Here is a 14,046-nt window from a genome sequence, read left to right as displayed (position 1 = left end):
AATGTTTATTTAAAAAAAATATTCCTCTTGAATCAATCTATCTTTTAAAAAAAACCGCATCAAAATCCGTTGCGTAGTTTTAAAGATTTAAGCATACATAGGGACAGACAGCAGGAAAGCGACTTTGTTTTATACTATGTAGTGATTACTACCTGTAACTCCATACAATGTATTGTAGTATTAACCTTTTCTGTAAAAATATTTAAAAATATCCCATTCTATTACAAAAGTTTTTGTTTCGAAGTGGTTTAAGAAATTGCTCTTTATATATACCTACTTTAATTCAATCGTTTCCATTAGTGATGGACTTTGGAAGTTTCATGTATTTTATCTTTTCAAAAGTAACCGCCCTTATCACTTTAGAAAATTAACTTGAAACTTTATTTTTGAGACAAGTTCGACTTTCATTTCAAATGTTTGAGCTTCCCCGAATTAAATTTTGCGGGTTTGGCTCGTACAATTTGTCGTTTACTACATTTTGTGCAATACTAAATTTCTTTAACTATTATTTAAAAAGGAAAAGTTTGTAAATATGAAAATAAGCGTCATGTATTTTCAGTATATCGGGAAAGAAGTAATTTTTGCTAAATTTTTCGTAAATTTGTTTTGATATTCTCTTTAAAAATGAAAAATGTTTTAAATACAGTTGAAGAACTGTCCAATTTTCAAGTTGCTGGAATTTAACATGAGTTATAAATGTATCAATAAAAATTTTGTTTGAAAACTTTTATTTTTTGACGTTTAAATAAATGGAATTATTTTATTTGCTGAAACAAGTGTTTAATCTAAAACTTTTTATGATATAAAACAATTTCAGCTGTTCAATAGGCGTATCACATACATCCTAATGGCGGGTTAATCGCCACATGCTAGGGATATTCCAATTTGAATAATTAACATAATTGGCATATTTTATTGTTATCTACATGCAATCATAAAAATCTTTTGAGAAATACCTCATAGAATTCGTACAAATACCTTCAAAAATCTTTACATATAAATAATAGAGTAATATATGCTCAATAAATGCAACTTAATTCAATAAATTTAAGGGTTTGATAAGACAAACATCAGCTGATATTTTCGTAGACAATCACCCAATCACCATACCATACATTTTCGTTCATGCGACATAAAAAGGGGTCGCTGAAATTCTGTTGTGAAAACGGCCCAGTCCACTCAACAGATAAAAGCAATAAATTTTTACTACTTGCTTTATTGTTCTGAAACATTGATTTTCAAAAATATGAGAAATAACATTTTGTTAAGTTCCGATAAGCTTTCGTTATAAAAACGCGGAACCAGATGCAGAAGCGGATGTGAAAATGTATGCGGAACTTCTGTAATTGCGGAAGCGTAAGCAGAAGTCTGTTCTCCTCCATATGCAACTAGCCACTGTGTTAACCAAACATAAAAAATTTATAAATAAAATAATTCCAAGTGGTCTGTATTATATTATTTTATTCGATTAAGCTAACGTGCCTATCACGTTGAAGTTGGCTACGTAGATATCCACACAAGTGGACCTTGTTGGAGCATACGTAATCCTAAAATATAGCATCGTGCTACAGATGGCGTTTACTGCGTCGTTTGTAGTACTTTATAAAATTTGTAAATAGTACAAGCTGAAATCGTTTACACGTTATACATGTTTTAAGTTTGGGAAAAGGTGTTCAGCAAAGCGAAATAATTCGATAAAGCTGGAACGGTATTTTTACAATGATAACTTCTGGAGTGTCCCTATTATCATTGGCAATATATGTATGCGTTTGGATATGCGAGAATCCCGAGGGATACCCGTTTACATTTTACATCTCCGCTATTATACGTTTTATTTCGATTGTGATCGGGATAATACTTGACGCTAACACTTCGAACGACCACAAATGTGTTTCGAAGCTTGGAAAAAATTTTGTCATCTCTGCAAGCACTTTCGTATATCCGAATAGGATGAAAGCGCATTAAACAAGAAGGATCATGCGCCATATACATAAAGGTTCTGGAAAAAAAACCTTTATTGAGATAAGAAAAATGCTTATAAGGTTTTTAAAATTGTACCTACTTAGTCGAAATTTTAGATGAAAGAAATTCGAAAAAGGTTATTAAAGGTGTATGTTTGGATCACGGCAATGTACGGGTGCGAAACATGGACAGTGGGCGCGGCGGAAAAGAAAAGGTTAGAAGCGTTCGAAATGTGGTGTTATAGGCGGATGATGAAGATATCGTGGGTAGAAAAGGTTAGAAATGAAGAGGTATTGGAAAGAATAGGGGAACAGAGGACTCTATGGAAGTCAATAAAAAATAGGCGAGATAGGTTGGTAGGACACTTTTTCATGCATGAAGGTCTAGTCAGAGACATATTAGTGGCAGAAACAGCAGTTAGGAGGGGTAGAGGTAGACCTAGATTAGATTACTGTTCGCAAATAGTTAAGGACGTGGGTTGCTCTAGTGTTAGGGAAATGCGAAGTTTAGCTCAGGATAGGAAAGAGTGGAGGTACGTGTCCAATCAGTCTTAGGACTGACGACCTTACGATGATGAATATTTGATCGGAATTTCAACTCATATATGGTTTTTATCATTCAGAAACAATCACGGAATTGCGAAGTCTTTGAAATGTTATTATAAAAAGGCAACATTTGAAGCAACTAATTATTAAACTTTAAATTGAATTGAAATAGTTTTATAAAAAGTTTAATGAATTTGGTATAATTTGACTCAATTCTTTGTAATTATCAAAATTGATTATTAGAAGCTCTTTATTGTTATTATTAAATCATTATATAACTACACAAGTAATCCTACAGGGGTAACCAAATCACCTGTTCGCAGACTGGAACAAAATATTCCTTTGAGGTTATTAGGATCGGTAGTTGTTATAAAATAGTTTAATATACTTTCCGTCATAATATAATCAATACTAACAAATATAATTAAGTGTTTAATTGATATCAATAATCAATTTTGGATTCTTTGAGAAATATGTACCCTGCAGATGTTTCCGAATAATTTAAGAAATAGACAAGTTAATAACCCTTTGATGTCCGTGTTTACACCATAATTGTTTACTATAAACAAATAGCAAAAGAATATAATGTTTAAAGAGTTTTAAACTATAATATAAATTTTGGTGGAGGCGCCGGGTCAAAATTTATATCATTAATTTGTAAAATTCTAAAGAATGTAATTCATCCTAGACAACATTTATACCATAATTATTCCATGAATATACTTTCTAAGCGTTTTAAATGTATCCATTCAATTAAGAAAAACAGTAATACAAAATATTCTTAAAACCCAATATAATTCTTTTTAAAAATGTTCTTGCTTAGTGGAAATTGTAGATCACAATATTTGATTGGAATTTCAAAAAGCAAAAGAACATAATGCTTAAAGAGTTTTTCAAATGTGATAATTTCGCATAAGAAATAGAACACTACAAAATAAATACCCAAAAAATTTGGTGGAGGCGCAGGGTCAAAATTTATTTCATATTAATTTGTAAAACTCTAAAGAATGTTATTCATCATAGACAACATTTATACTATAATTATTCCATGGATATACTTTCTAAGCGTTTTAAATGTATCCATTCAATTAAAAAAAGGCAGGAATACAAAGTATCCTTAAAACCCAACGTAATTTTGTTCTAAAACTGACCGATTTTAAAACGTGAACGTCTACCCCTTAAAAAAAAATAGTTTTGCAAAGTTACACTGTGCATCAAAAGTAATGTATGTACACATAAAGAGTTTATAAACTATGGAACGAAGTACCATCGGAAGTTTTCTAAAGTTTGAGAGTTTTAGGTTCTCTTTTTGCAAACTTTATTGTCATGTTGTAACTTAAACGTGCTGTACGTAGAAATAATTTTGTTGTTCTAATACGATAGACAATGGATAAAAAGGACTAGTATAAGTGAAACATGTAAGAGAAAAGTGATTTTTTTCTATTCTAATAAACTACCCCTTACCTGCCCGGTGTAAACTCAAAACTTGATTAAACAAAATTCGAGTAAATAATTATTTGAATCGAAGAAAATTGTCTTTTTCTTTATATATTATACATTATAAATGTATCATTAAATCGGAAACGTCATGTTTTTGTATGTTTTATTTAAGTTTCGTACTCTATTGCTTTAGACGATTGTCTGGGTTTTATAAATATACTTCCGCAACACACAAAGTCGTTTTGACAACTGAAACGTTACGTTAACGCGACACGGTTGTGCCACGGTATGCATTTCACCCCCACCAAACTACCCCCCGAATTTTCACCGTTCGATGTCGGAAAAGCCCCGCTTACAAGACGCACGCGTGGAAAAGCGCGACGCCGGTCGTGACTAGCAAGGAAATCCCTTAACCGCGAGTACGAAACCTCTCGTGCGCGACAGACAAAGCGAACAACATTGCTCGGGGGTTGTGTCGTTACACATCTGAAATGTTTTGGTGGGCTGTCGCTTACTACGATGACCTCTACGGCGACGCATCCAAACCGTCATAGAGTAGTAACTACCCCCAAACGACGTCATCACCCAAATTTACTCCAACTCAACCGTAGCATCTATACGAGCTAATTGTGACGTAGAAGAGACACGAACGTTTTCACAGGAACCATACAGTCCAGTCAAATTGTTTATTGAAATAAGAGGAAAATTCGGCGTGTTTTTCCTTTTTAGCTTATATCTTGTAAAATAATAATCCTAGAGGAAAGTTTCATTCATGTAGGACATAGTTTATTAGCCGGAAAAACATTTCAAAACAAGGAAGTATGCAAAAAGAAATTATAAAACGACTTTTCTCTAGTAATTAAAAAAAAAGTTTCTATAAAACTATTGGTTTTGGCGTTTAAATACTGTCGTTTCAATACAATTTCCTTACATTTAGTTGGGTGTATATACTAGGGGGATTATGACAATCCCCTCCCTTCAAAGATTTAAGGACTCACATTACAGATTATGAGGAAATCCAAAATTCAGATACAATTTTTTCTGACTGCCAATAAGTATTTGAACTACAACATGGAATTCTGTTGATTGATTGTTGAAGTTAAATAATATAGATTTAAATTACAACCCTTTTGTATAACGATGTAGCTGATTGACAAAAATCTAGGTGATGAATATGATACTTGATTTATGCAAGTAATTTGGAATCATGTACATAATAAGGTCGTCAGTCATAAGACTTTTATTATCTTGACTAGCCCTTCATGCCTGAGAAGGTGTCCTACCAAACTATCTCGTCTATTTCTTATTGAATTCCATCGTTTCTTCCATTTTTTCTTTCGCCAAAATATTTTTAATACACAGGATGGTAAAACCAAAATGGACGAATTTTAAAACCTTCTCAAATTTTCAATTTTGATCATACAGTACTGAGCATAAGCACAATAGGTAAAGAAATCCATAAAATATTATTGAGAAAAGGAAAATGCAGTACAATTTTCCAGGCGATCTGTAAACTTTGTCATGACTCTCATTTCCAATGGATTTGGATTCCTTTAATTTTAGACAGTTCCTGGTTAGTTGACAAACAATTCAGACTTCAGATAGTCCCAATGAAAGAAATCAGATGGGGTGGGTTTGGACGCCAGGGAAATTCGACATGTCGGGAAATCACACATCGAGGAAAAATCATTCGTAGAAAGTCTATGAAAGTTTTTGTCTTATGAAATTAACATTGACTACTTATGATTTCAACACGATAAGATTAGAGTTCACAAGCCAATGATTTTCATGGAATTTCTGCAAGCGATTTCCCCGATATAGTAATTTTTTTGGTCCCCACGGCCCCCAGGTCCTCACCCCTCTCCCGTTCTAAAACCAAAAATCGTCAAAGAATTAAAGCAATCTTTCAGATACGAATTTTGCGTTCTGCATGATGATGTTGAGAATTATGATCTTTTCCATCAATAGAAAGATACAAGTTAAAAACAGAGTCATCTACCAAAAAAATTCAATAAGAAATTCTTTTCAATTACGTACACCAGATAGAAGTCAAAGCAGGAAGAGGAAAACAACTATGTTTTTCGTTTCCTAAAAGAGCGTCAATATTTGCATTTTTTATTTTTAGCTTCATATTTACATCTCTTTTAAAAAGGTAAAATTGCGATAAAACGGTAGCAATTTTCCAAGCATTTTGCTTTCCATTTATAGCTTACCTTTTTATCTTTGGCGTAGTAGAGTTTGCGTCCTCGCAATTTGAAGTATCGTCTTTTCCATCTTTGAAAGGACGTCTGCTTCAGCAGGTATCCTTCTTTTACCGGAGCCTGAAAATCGAAATTAAATTTAATTGCGTCCACAGTAACTAACAAGTATCAAAATAAATTGGAAAAGGAAAACAAACAATTGTGGTATTAAAGAAAAAAACCATTCGTCATTAATCAATTTACACAGCCATATCTTCGTAAATTCGGTATATATTTGGATGTTACAGTTAGTCTCTTACTAATTAACAGCTGAATTGGTTTGAATGAAACTGGGTGGATTGCCTTTGTCCTATTTGATAATAGCAATATTCCGATGATTCCACCATAAAGGTGATTGACGAAAGCTTTTAATATGTATTAGAGTGTTTCAGTTTGTTAGGAGTAAAAAAAATTGATATTTTTCCAAACTTTGCTCGGTTTTGAAGTCTCCCTAAACTTAGTAATATATATTGACAATTTCAACAAGATTGGACAATATTAAGGGGTTGCGCAGATGAAAAGTATGGATGAGAAATGAAATTTTACACTAAACATACGAAATGTCCTATTTGTTTCATTCCATTCAGTTCCTTTTTTGCAATACCAGGAAAATTCAGTAACTGTTGGGTGAATAAAACAATTTTCAGTGCATATATGACTTTTGTCATCCATCTTGCTTGATGGAAGGCCCCTGGAACCCTAAATGGGAAATTATTTTGAAACCAACCTTCAAGGTATAACAATGAAAGTTGTTATAACTCCTTGCAATGTTTTCTTGGATAAATTCCATTCTCTAAGATGTTTTGAAGATAATGGACCATTTTCTTAAAAGCATCAAAGTTTTCTTGTTTTTTAATCTTTTCTACAATTTATGACGAATACTTTTGTCTATACCACTCATTGACGAACTCATATGATTATCTCTCTACACTATCAAAAATTCTTTATCTTTTTGTTATGCACTATTCTATAAAATCATATTTATAATCTCGTTCATGCAGTCATCTTTAATCATAAATAATAGAGTAACATATATTAAATATATAAATGTAATTTAACAATTTTGAGAGGTCTTACACTTTGTTCAAAAGATTCTGAAAGAAAAATTATGCATTTTTTCTTGAGCAAAATGTGTAATTTCTATTTATCGTGAACCTTTTGTCTGTTAGATATCCTTTTGATTATCTTTGCTAATTTGGTTATTTAAATTAATTAGGCTTTTTTTAGTACGTTTTGCTACTTGTATTTTTAATTATTAATTGCAGTTGTTATTGATACGCACAGGAATGAAGTACTAGAAAATAATATCTGGAAATAAATCGAATATTATCTCTTACCACTTTTTTATTCAAAATAATATTTGGTTTATTCTTGAAAAATGTCTTCCACTAATTAGTTTTAACCTATTGACACAATGCCAAATAAATTAAAATAGTTAGCAATCCCCTCCCTTCAAAGATTTAAGGACTCACATTACAGATTATGAGGAAATCCAAAATTCAGATACAATTTTTTCTGACTGCCAATAAGTATTTGAACTACAACNCACTACTTCGTTAAGTTTTTATCTAACTACGTAAATAGTATCTTGTTTTAGAAGTAAAATTGAATCTTAATGGGTACTTTTAAAAATAATAGTATTTAAGCGCGTTGTTGTTTGAATCATTACTTCCTTGTTGGAGTCAGGCCAATATTTCGAGACTGCGTTGTTTGTTATTTTGAGAATAAAAAATGCAGATTTATGCGAGTATAAGAACAATAGATTTATGTATGTATTGTAATACCGCACTTCCGCACTTTTTTAATAGGTACTTTTTTATTGAATTTCAAGCAGAAAACATGTCAGGGCCAATTCGAATAAATTTTTCTCAAATAGTGTTTATTTTCATTTTTTTTTTAAGTTACTTTATCTTTTTTTTTTTTTCGACGTTCATTCAGACTCTCATGCAAGAAATAAAACAATGAAAAGTAAAACGTATATTTAAAAAAAACATGCACAAATAGGAAATTACATTCGATTTCAAAGAAATACACAAAGATTTCGTGGAACAGAATAACAAACAGTGCTGAACAACTCGAATTACAACTAGCAATTAATAATAAAATTACAATTTAAATAATAACATAATGCTAAAATATTTCACAAAAATGAACATTCTTAGCTTACTATAAATACGGGGTTAATTCACACCACACCTACTAGATCCCAACAAAAATAAAACCGTAAGCTACCCCTTTTGGAAGGGCGGTCAAGGCAGCGCTGAAATTGTAAGGCAAATTTCACACTGACATACCGAACATTTTAAATCGTGATTTGTTGATAATCGTCTGTGGAACGATTTTGCAGGTTCAGCTTCAATTTCGCTCTCAGACGAATCTTCACAAACCGGCGAAACACTATCGTCTTTAACGTTTCTTTTACCAGACGCCATTCTACCACGCCATTTTTAGAGCATTTGAGCTTTTTGGTGCTAGTTGGAGCTTTGGTAGCTTTCACTTGAGGAATTTATTCATACAAAGTTGCCGTATTTGTAGCATAATGCCCTGCATTTTAAAAAATCATGCATTATAAGTAAAAATGTTAGAAAATAATAACTTTTTTAGTTTTATTGCATATTCAACCGCCATTATAAAACCGGAAATGCGTTTTTGATGCATACAGGCATATTTTACAATTTGTATATCAATAAAAAAATTATGTTGGCAACGTTATACTTTTCAAACCTGCCAAATACTTCAGAAGATGGCGTGATAAGTTTGAGAGTTTATCTATTGTGGTTATGTTAAGATTACTTTGTGTGTAAACCCAGAAATATTTCTGGTTAATTTAAAACATTATTTAGTATAGTTTTACTAATCGAGATATTTAAAATGAGTTTTTCAAGCGATGAAGTTAATTTTCTTGTGTACAGATATCTTCAAGAGTCAGGTATGCGAATTGGCGTTTGTTTACACATATTATCATACTATGAATTTTTGCAAAATTATGAATTATAACAATGTTTGTTCTAAAAAATAAATATTATATAGGTTTTCAACATTCTGCTTACACATTCGGAATAGAATCCCATATATCTCAATCAAATATAAATGGAGCTTTGGTGCCTCCAGCTGCACTGCTGAGTATCTTACAAAAGGGCCTACAATATACAGAAGCAGAAATAAGCATTGGTGAAGATGGCACAGAACAAAGATTAGTTGAAAGTTTAAGTCTCATTGATGCTGTTATGCCAGATGTAGTGGCCAGCAGGCAGAACCAACAGAATCAACAGAAACAAAATATCAAATCTGAAATTACAGATACTAATGGAGAAGAAGGTGAGTTAGACACTAAACTTGGAGTATTATTTTTACTGAATCACTCAATTTATTCTGAATTTATATTTGTTATTGCAATGCTACAGCAGCAAATAAAGGTGAGAAAACGATCATGTTGATGTTAGAAATTTAAGTCATAGATGTATAATTTTCTTGGTTTAATGTGTATGTTTCTGTTTTAGCTGTTGTTTCAACTCAAAATGAGAGCATGGAAGTGGATACCTCAATTGAAATACCATCATCAAAGGCAACTATTCTTAGAGGACATGAATCTGAAGTGTTCATTTGTGCTTGGAATCCAACAACTGATCTTTTGGCTAGTGGATCTGGAGATAGTACAGCCAGAATATGGGATATGACAGATAATACAACAAGTCCTAATCAATTAGTTTTAAGACATTGCATTCAAAAGGGAGGTACAGAAGTTCCCAGCAATAAAGATGTTACATCTTTAGACTGGAATGTAAGAAACATGTAAATCATGTACTTGCACAAATATTATCAAATCTGTATTTTCAGTGTATTGGAAGTTTACTGGCAACTGGCAGTTATGATGGCTATGCAAGAATTTGGACCACTGATGGAAGACTGGCTAGCACATTAGGACAGCACAAGGGTCCCATCTTTGCCCTTAAATGGAACAAAAAGGGCAACTACATACTTTCAGCAGGAGTATGTGTATTATCTTACTAATTTGTCAAACTTAGAATAAACTTTTCTGTAAACCTTAGGTGGATAAAACAACAATAATTTGGGATGCAGCAAGTGGGCAGTGTACTCAGCAGTTCAGTTTTCATTCAGCTCCAGCTTTAGATGTTGACTGGCAAACAAATAACTCATTTGCAAGTTGTTCTACAGATCAGTGCATACATGTTTGCAGATTGTCAATGGATAAACCAATTAAATCTTTCCAGGGGCACACTGTAAGTGAATACTATTATTTTGCTAAGTCTTTATTATAACTAAAATACACTAATTCTGGTTTAGAATGAAGTTAATGCTATTAAATGGGATCCACAAGGCAACTTACTGGCATCATGCTCAGATGATATGACATTAAAAATATGGTCCATGAAACAGGATACTTGTGTGCATGATTTACAAGCTCATTCAAAGGAAATTTACACAATAAAGTGGTCACCCACAGGTCCTGGAACTCAAAATCCAAATATGAATTTGATCTTAGCTTCTGCCAGTTTTGATTCAACTGTTCGACTTTGGGATGTTGAAAGAGGTAAATCATTAAATAATGTTGAAATAACGTGAAGCATTTAAGAAAGTTTTATTTAACTGTTTTAAACAAAATGTACAAGATACGTTCATACTTAACAATTTTCTTATAAAACAAGAATGTTTGAGTTTTCCTTACATTCCTCATTTCTAAAATTTATTAAAGTAATTTTTCGCAAAAGTTGCCAATCTTAAAGTTAAACAATAATCATTGAATGATATGAAATTGGTACAAGTTGAAAGAATAAAAATGCCACAGCAGTTTATAATCATATATTTATTTTATTCATAGGTGCTTGTATCCACACTCTGACTAAGCACACAGAGCCTGTTTATTCAGTAGCGTTCAGCCCCGATGGCAAATTTTTGGCAAGTGGTAGCTTCGACAAATGTGTACATATTTGGTCTACACAATCTGGACAGTTAGTACACAGTTATAAAGGTACCGGGGGCATTTTCGAGGTGTGTTGGAACTCTAGAGGTGACAAAGTAGGTGCTAGTGCTTCGGACGGCAGTGTCTTTGTACTTGATCTACGTAAACTGTAATCAGGTGGACATTATAGACGTTGTATAGGTAAGGATTTTAATATTAAGACAAAACTTGAACAAAACATTTTGTACTTGCAGTTTCGTATCTTTAAATGAATTATTTTACATTACTGTTTTTTTACATAGCAATTGAATGTTTGTGATAGTTAAAAAGAATGTTTTAATTGCATGTTTGATTTTTAAGACAATCTAAATATGTATGAAACTGATTGCAATTTTTTAGAGGTATCATTTAATAATAGATTGATATTACTTATATGATTTATTTAATCTTTCTGTTTTTTAATATTTTTGTTGTAAAAAGGAATCCATTAATACGGTATAAAAAAATTTTAATCTCTACTTTTTTAATGTCATAACAACCTTCTTTTATAAGCATACAGCATTTGATGTTCATAATATTTATGTATGAGTTGGTACATATACTTAAAAAAAAATAACAAATCGTCATACTGGCCATTGTAAGCCAGCTTGTCTCTTTTATCCTTAAAAATATTTGTTGAATTCTCCAACACTTTAGATTGGAAACAGCTCTTGAGTCCTTCATATTCCTGGTTCACTCCCCACATGTTTAAATGTATTTCAACTAGGAACTGATGAACAGCTTCAATAGTTGCCAAGTACCATCTTGGACTGCCTTTTTGGTGCCTCCAAAACTGCGAAACGCGATTTTGCAAAACAACACAAGGTAAGCTTTTGATTCTTTCATCCTTATAAATTCCTTTACTTTGACTCCAAGTACTATCAATGAAAACAACTGTTTTCACTGGCAACTTACCACTGTTTTTGCAATTGATGTTTTGTAAGTTTTCAGTTGCTTTCATTAACAGCGTTGTTCGATTAAAACCCTTTGCTAAAGAAATAACTGCTGCCCTCTTATTGTCATTCAGAGTTGTTAAATCAACACTTAAATGTTCTTTAAATAGTTGTGAAACTAAGGAGGCTTTATAACTGGGGTACACTAATACTGTAGTTTGAATATCATAGTTAGGGATGTTAGGGTAGGTAAAAACTTCCACATCATCAGGAGCTAAAATAGCTGCATGTGCTGCAGTGCTTTTGCCATCTATTTCTCGTCGGTGTTTTATTATGTTTACCTTAACAGGAAGCTAAAGTAAGAAAACAAAATAATTAATAATCAATCTATAAATGTTTTAAGAATCTTAAGCCTTCCTAAAGTTTAGAAAAAATGTGATAAACAAATATGAAATGTAGTTAATTCAAATTGTCAGTTATTAACTGGCCAAATTCAAAGGCCCAACTATTAACAAGTCATTATAAGAAAGATGTAATTTTCGTGGTTTATATACATTAATATAAATATGATTTAAAGCTAGTGTTAGGACGATTATAAACCAACATAATTGAATATAAACTAGCAGTTAAATGAAAGTTGAGTTGTATATGAGGCCCTATATAACTTACTTTGACATGAGGAAGCCTGCCCTCTAATTTTACAATAGGCACGTAACATGTATAGCAAAAGAATTTTCTGGATTTGTAACACTTTGGGCACGGTTGTCGTCCTTCCATATCTTTCAAAAAACAGTTATCACTTATTCTCATGCCATCAAAAGGTGAGATATTCAAATCTCCAGAAGTTATTATAGGTTCTGTAGAACAGGCCATTTTGTAAAAGTTTAAATCACTACACTTATAAACTACGTATGATTATACATTTGCAAAATACAATCGTTTTGCATTTTACTTAAGTCGTTTAATTTATATTGTTTAAACCTTAAACTTTGAGGTTATGGACACTTCGTGTTTTTAAGAGCACATAACGCCATTTTATTTCAGTTCTGACAAGCATAAGACAACAAAATCCCTTTTTGAAATGAGGTAAGTGGTAGATAACCCCGCAATCTCGTGCGCAGTTATAGTTGCCTATGGGCTAACGGATTTTTATAACAGAAAATAAAAATTATATTAAACGTTTTAAATATATAAAGCATTAATATAATAATAATAAGGCTTTTTATTGTGTTATCAAAAGTGTCCAATATAAAAAGCAACAGAAGTTACAGACAGAAACTTCAAATTCGGTTACCTCTAGTTTAACTGTTTAAAATTAAAACTAAACTTTTTCCATTCTTTTCTTGAAAATAAAACCTCAGAATGCTGAAACTTTTTGAAAATCTATCATGTCAAAAGGAACTTTTATAAAATATTAGAAACCCCCATTAATTGCTTAAAAGCTACCCCTTACTTAATTGCATAACAAGCGTGTAAAACTGTAAACACAAAAACGCGCACGTAAATTTTCGACTTTTTCAAATGCTACTTCAAACGTTCAAAGGGATTACAAACATGTAAAAAAGCATGTAGAATTCAGTGGTGATAACAGATTTTAGGTGCGAATTAGCGTAAGTGAGCTACCCCTTAATTAATTGTTTAAAAGGCGTTCAAAACTGTAAACACAAAAACGCGCACGTAAATTTTCGACTTTTTAAAATACTACTTCAAACGTTCCAAAAGATGACAAACATGTAAAAAAGCATGTAGAATTCAGTGGTGATAACAGATTTTAGGTGCGAATTAGTGTAAGTGAGCTACCCCTTAATTAATTGTTTAAAAAGCGTTCAAAACTGCAAATACAAAAACGCGCACGTAAATTTTCGACTTCTTAAAATACTAGATACTATAAACGTTCCAAAAGATGACAAACATGTAAACAAGCATGTAGAATTCAGTGGTGATAACAGATTTTAGGTGCGAATTAGTGTAAGTGAGCTACCCCTTAATTAATTGTTTAAAAGGCG

At 32.0% G+C, this 14,046-nt stretch overlaps 3 protein-coding genes across 3 annotated transcripts in view; 1 reads left to right on the top strand and 2 right to left on the bottom strand.

The window, feature by feature from the left end:
- The window catches only part of LOC112905436 (diacylglycerol kinase eta-like), a 50,295-nt gene extending 41,372 nt beyond the window's left edge, over positions 1-8,923 (bottom strand). Inside the window, exons 1-2 of the mRNA XM_025977868.1 lie at positions 8,482-8,923; positions 6,161-6,268 (exon numbers count right to left, since the gene is read on the bottom strand). Of these exons, the coding sequence (XP_025833653.1) occupies positions 6,161-6,268; positions 8,482-8,619 (246 nt within the window). The 5' untranslated portion in view covers positions 8,620-8,923. The remainder of the gene's footprint in view (positions 1-6,160; positions 6,269-8,481) is intronic.
- Positions 8,924-8,927: 4 nt separating this feature from the next.
- On the top strand, positions 8,928-11,540 carry LOC108739732 (F-box-like/WD repeat-containing protein TBL1XR1). The gene is made up of 7 exons (XM_018473778.1): positions 8,928-9,116; positions 9,218-9,505; positions 9,688-9,968; positions 10,025-10,177; positions 10,237-10,428; positions 10,493-10,739; positions 11,028-11,540. The coding sequence occupies exons 1-7, from the start codon at positions 9,059-9,061 to the stop codon at positions 11,279-11,281; spliced, it is 1,473 nt and encodes a 490-aa protein (XP_018329280.1). The 5' UTR covers positions 8,928-9,058; the 3' UTR covers positions 11,282-11,540.
- Positions 11,541-11,599: 59 nt separating this feature from the next.
- On the bottom strand, positions 11,600-13,099 carry LOC108739734 (DTW domain-containing protein 1). Its single transcript, XM_018473781.2, has 2 exons — positions 12,710-13,099; positions 11,600-12,393 (listed from the first exon to the last, which is right to left on the bottom strand). Exons 1-2 carry the CDS (start codon positions 12,911-12,913, stop codon positions 11,638-11,640), a joined length of 960 nt encoding a protein of 319 aa, XP_018329283.1. The 5' UTR covers positions 12,914-13,099; the 3' UTR covers positions 11,600-11,637.
- Between the last annotated feature and the right edge of the window lie 947 nt (positions 13,100-14,046).

Source organism: Agrilus planipennis, unplaced genomic scaffold (assembly GCF_000699045.2).
Source record: "Agrilus planipennis isolate EAB-ADULT unplaced genomic scaffold, Apla_2.0 scaffold240, whole genome shotgun sequence".
Lineage (NCBI taxonomy): Eukaryota > Metazoa > Arthropoda > Insecta > Coleoptera > Buprestidae > Agrilus > Agrilus planipennis.
Note: the sequence above shows the minus strand (reverse complement) of the source record. Positions and strands in the feature narration are given on the sequence as shown.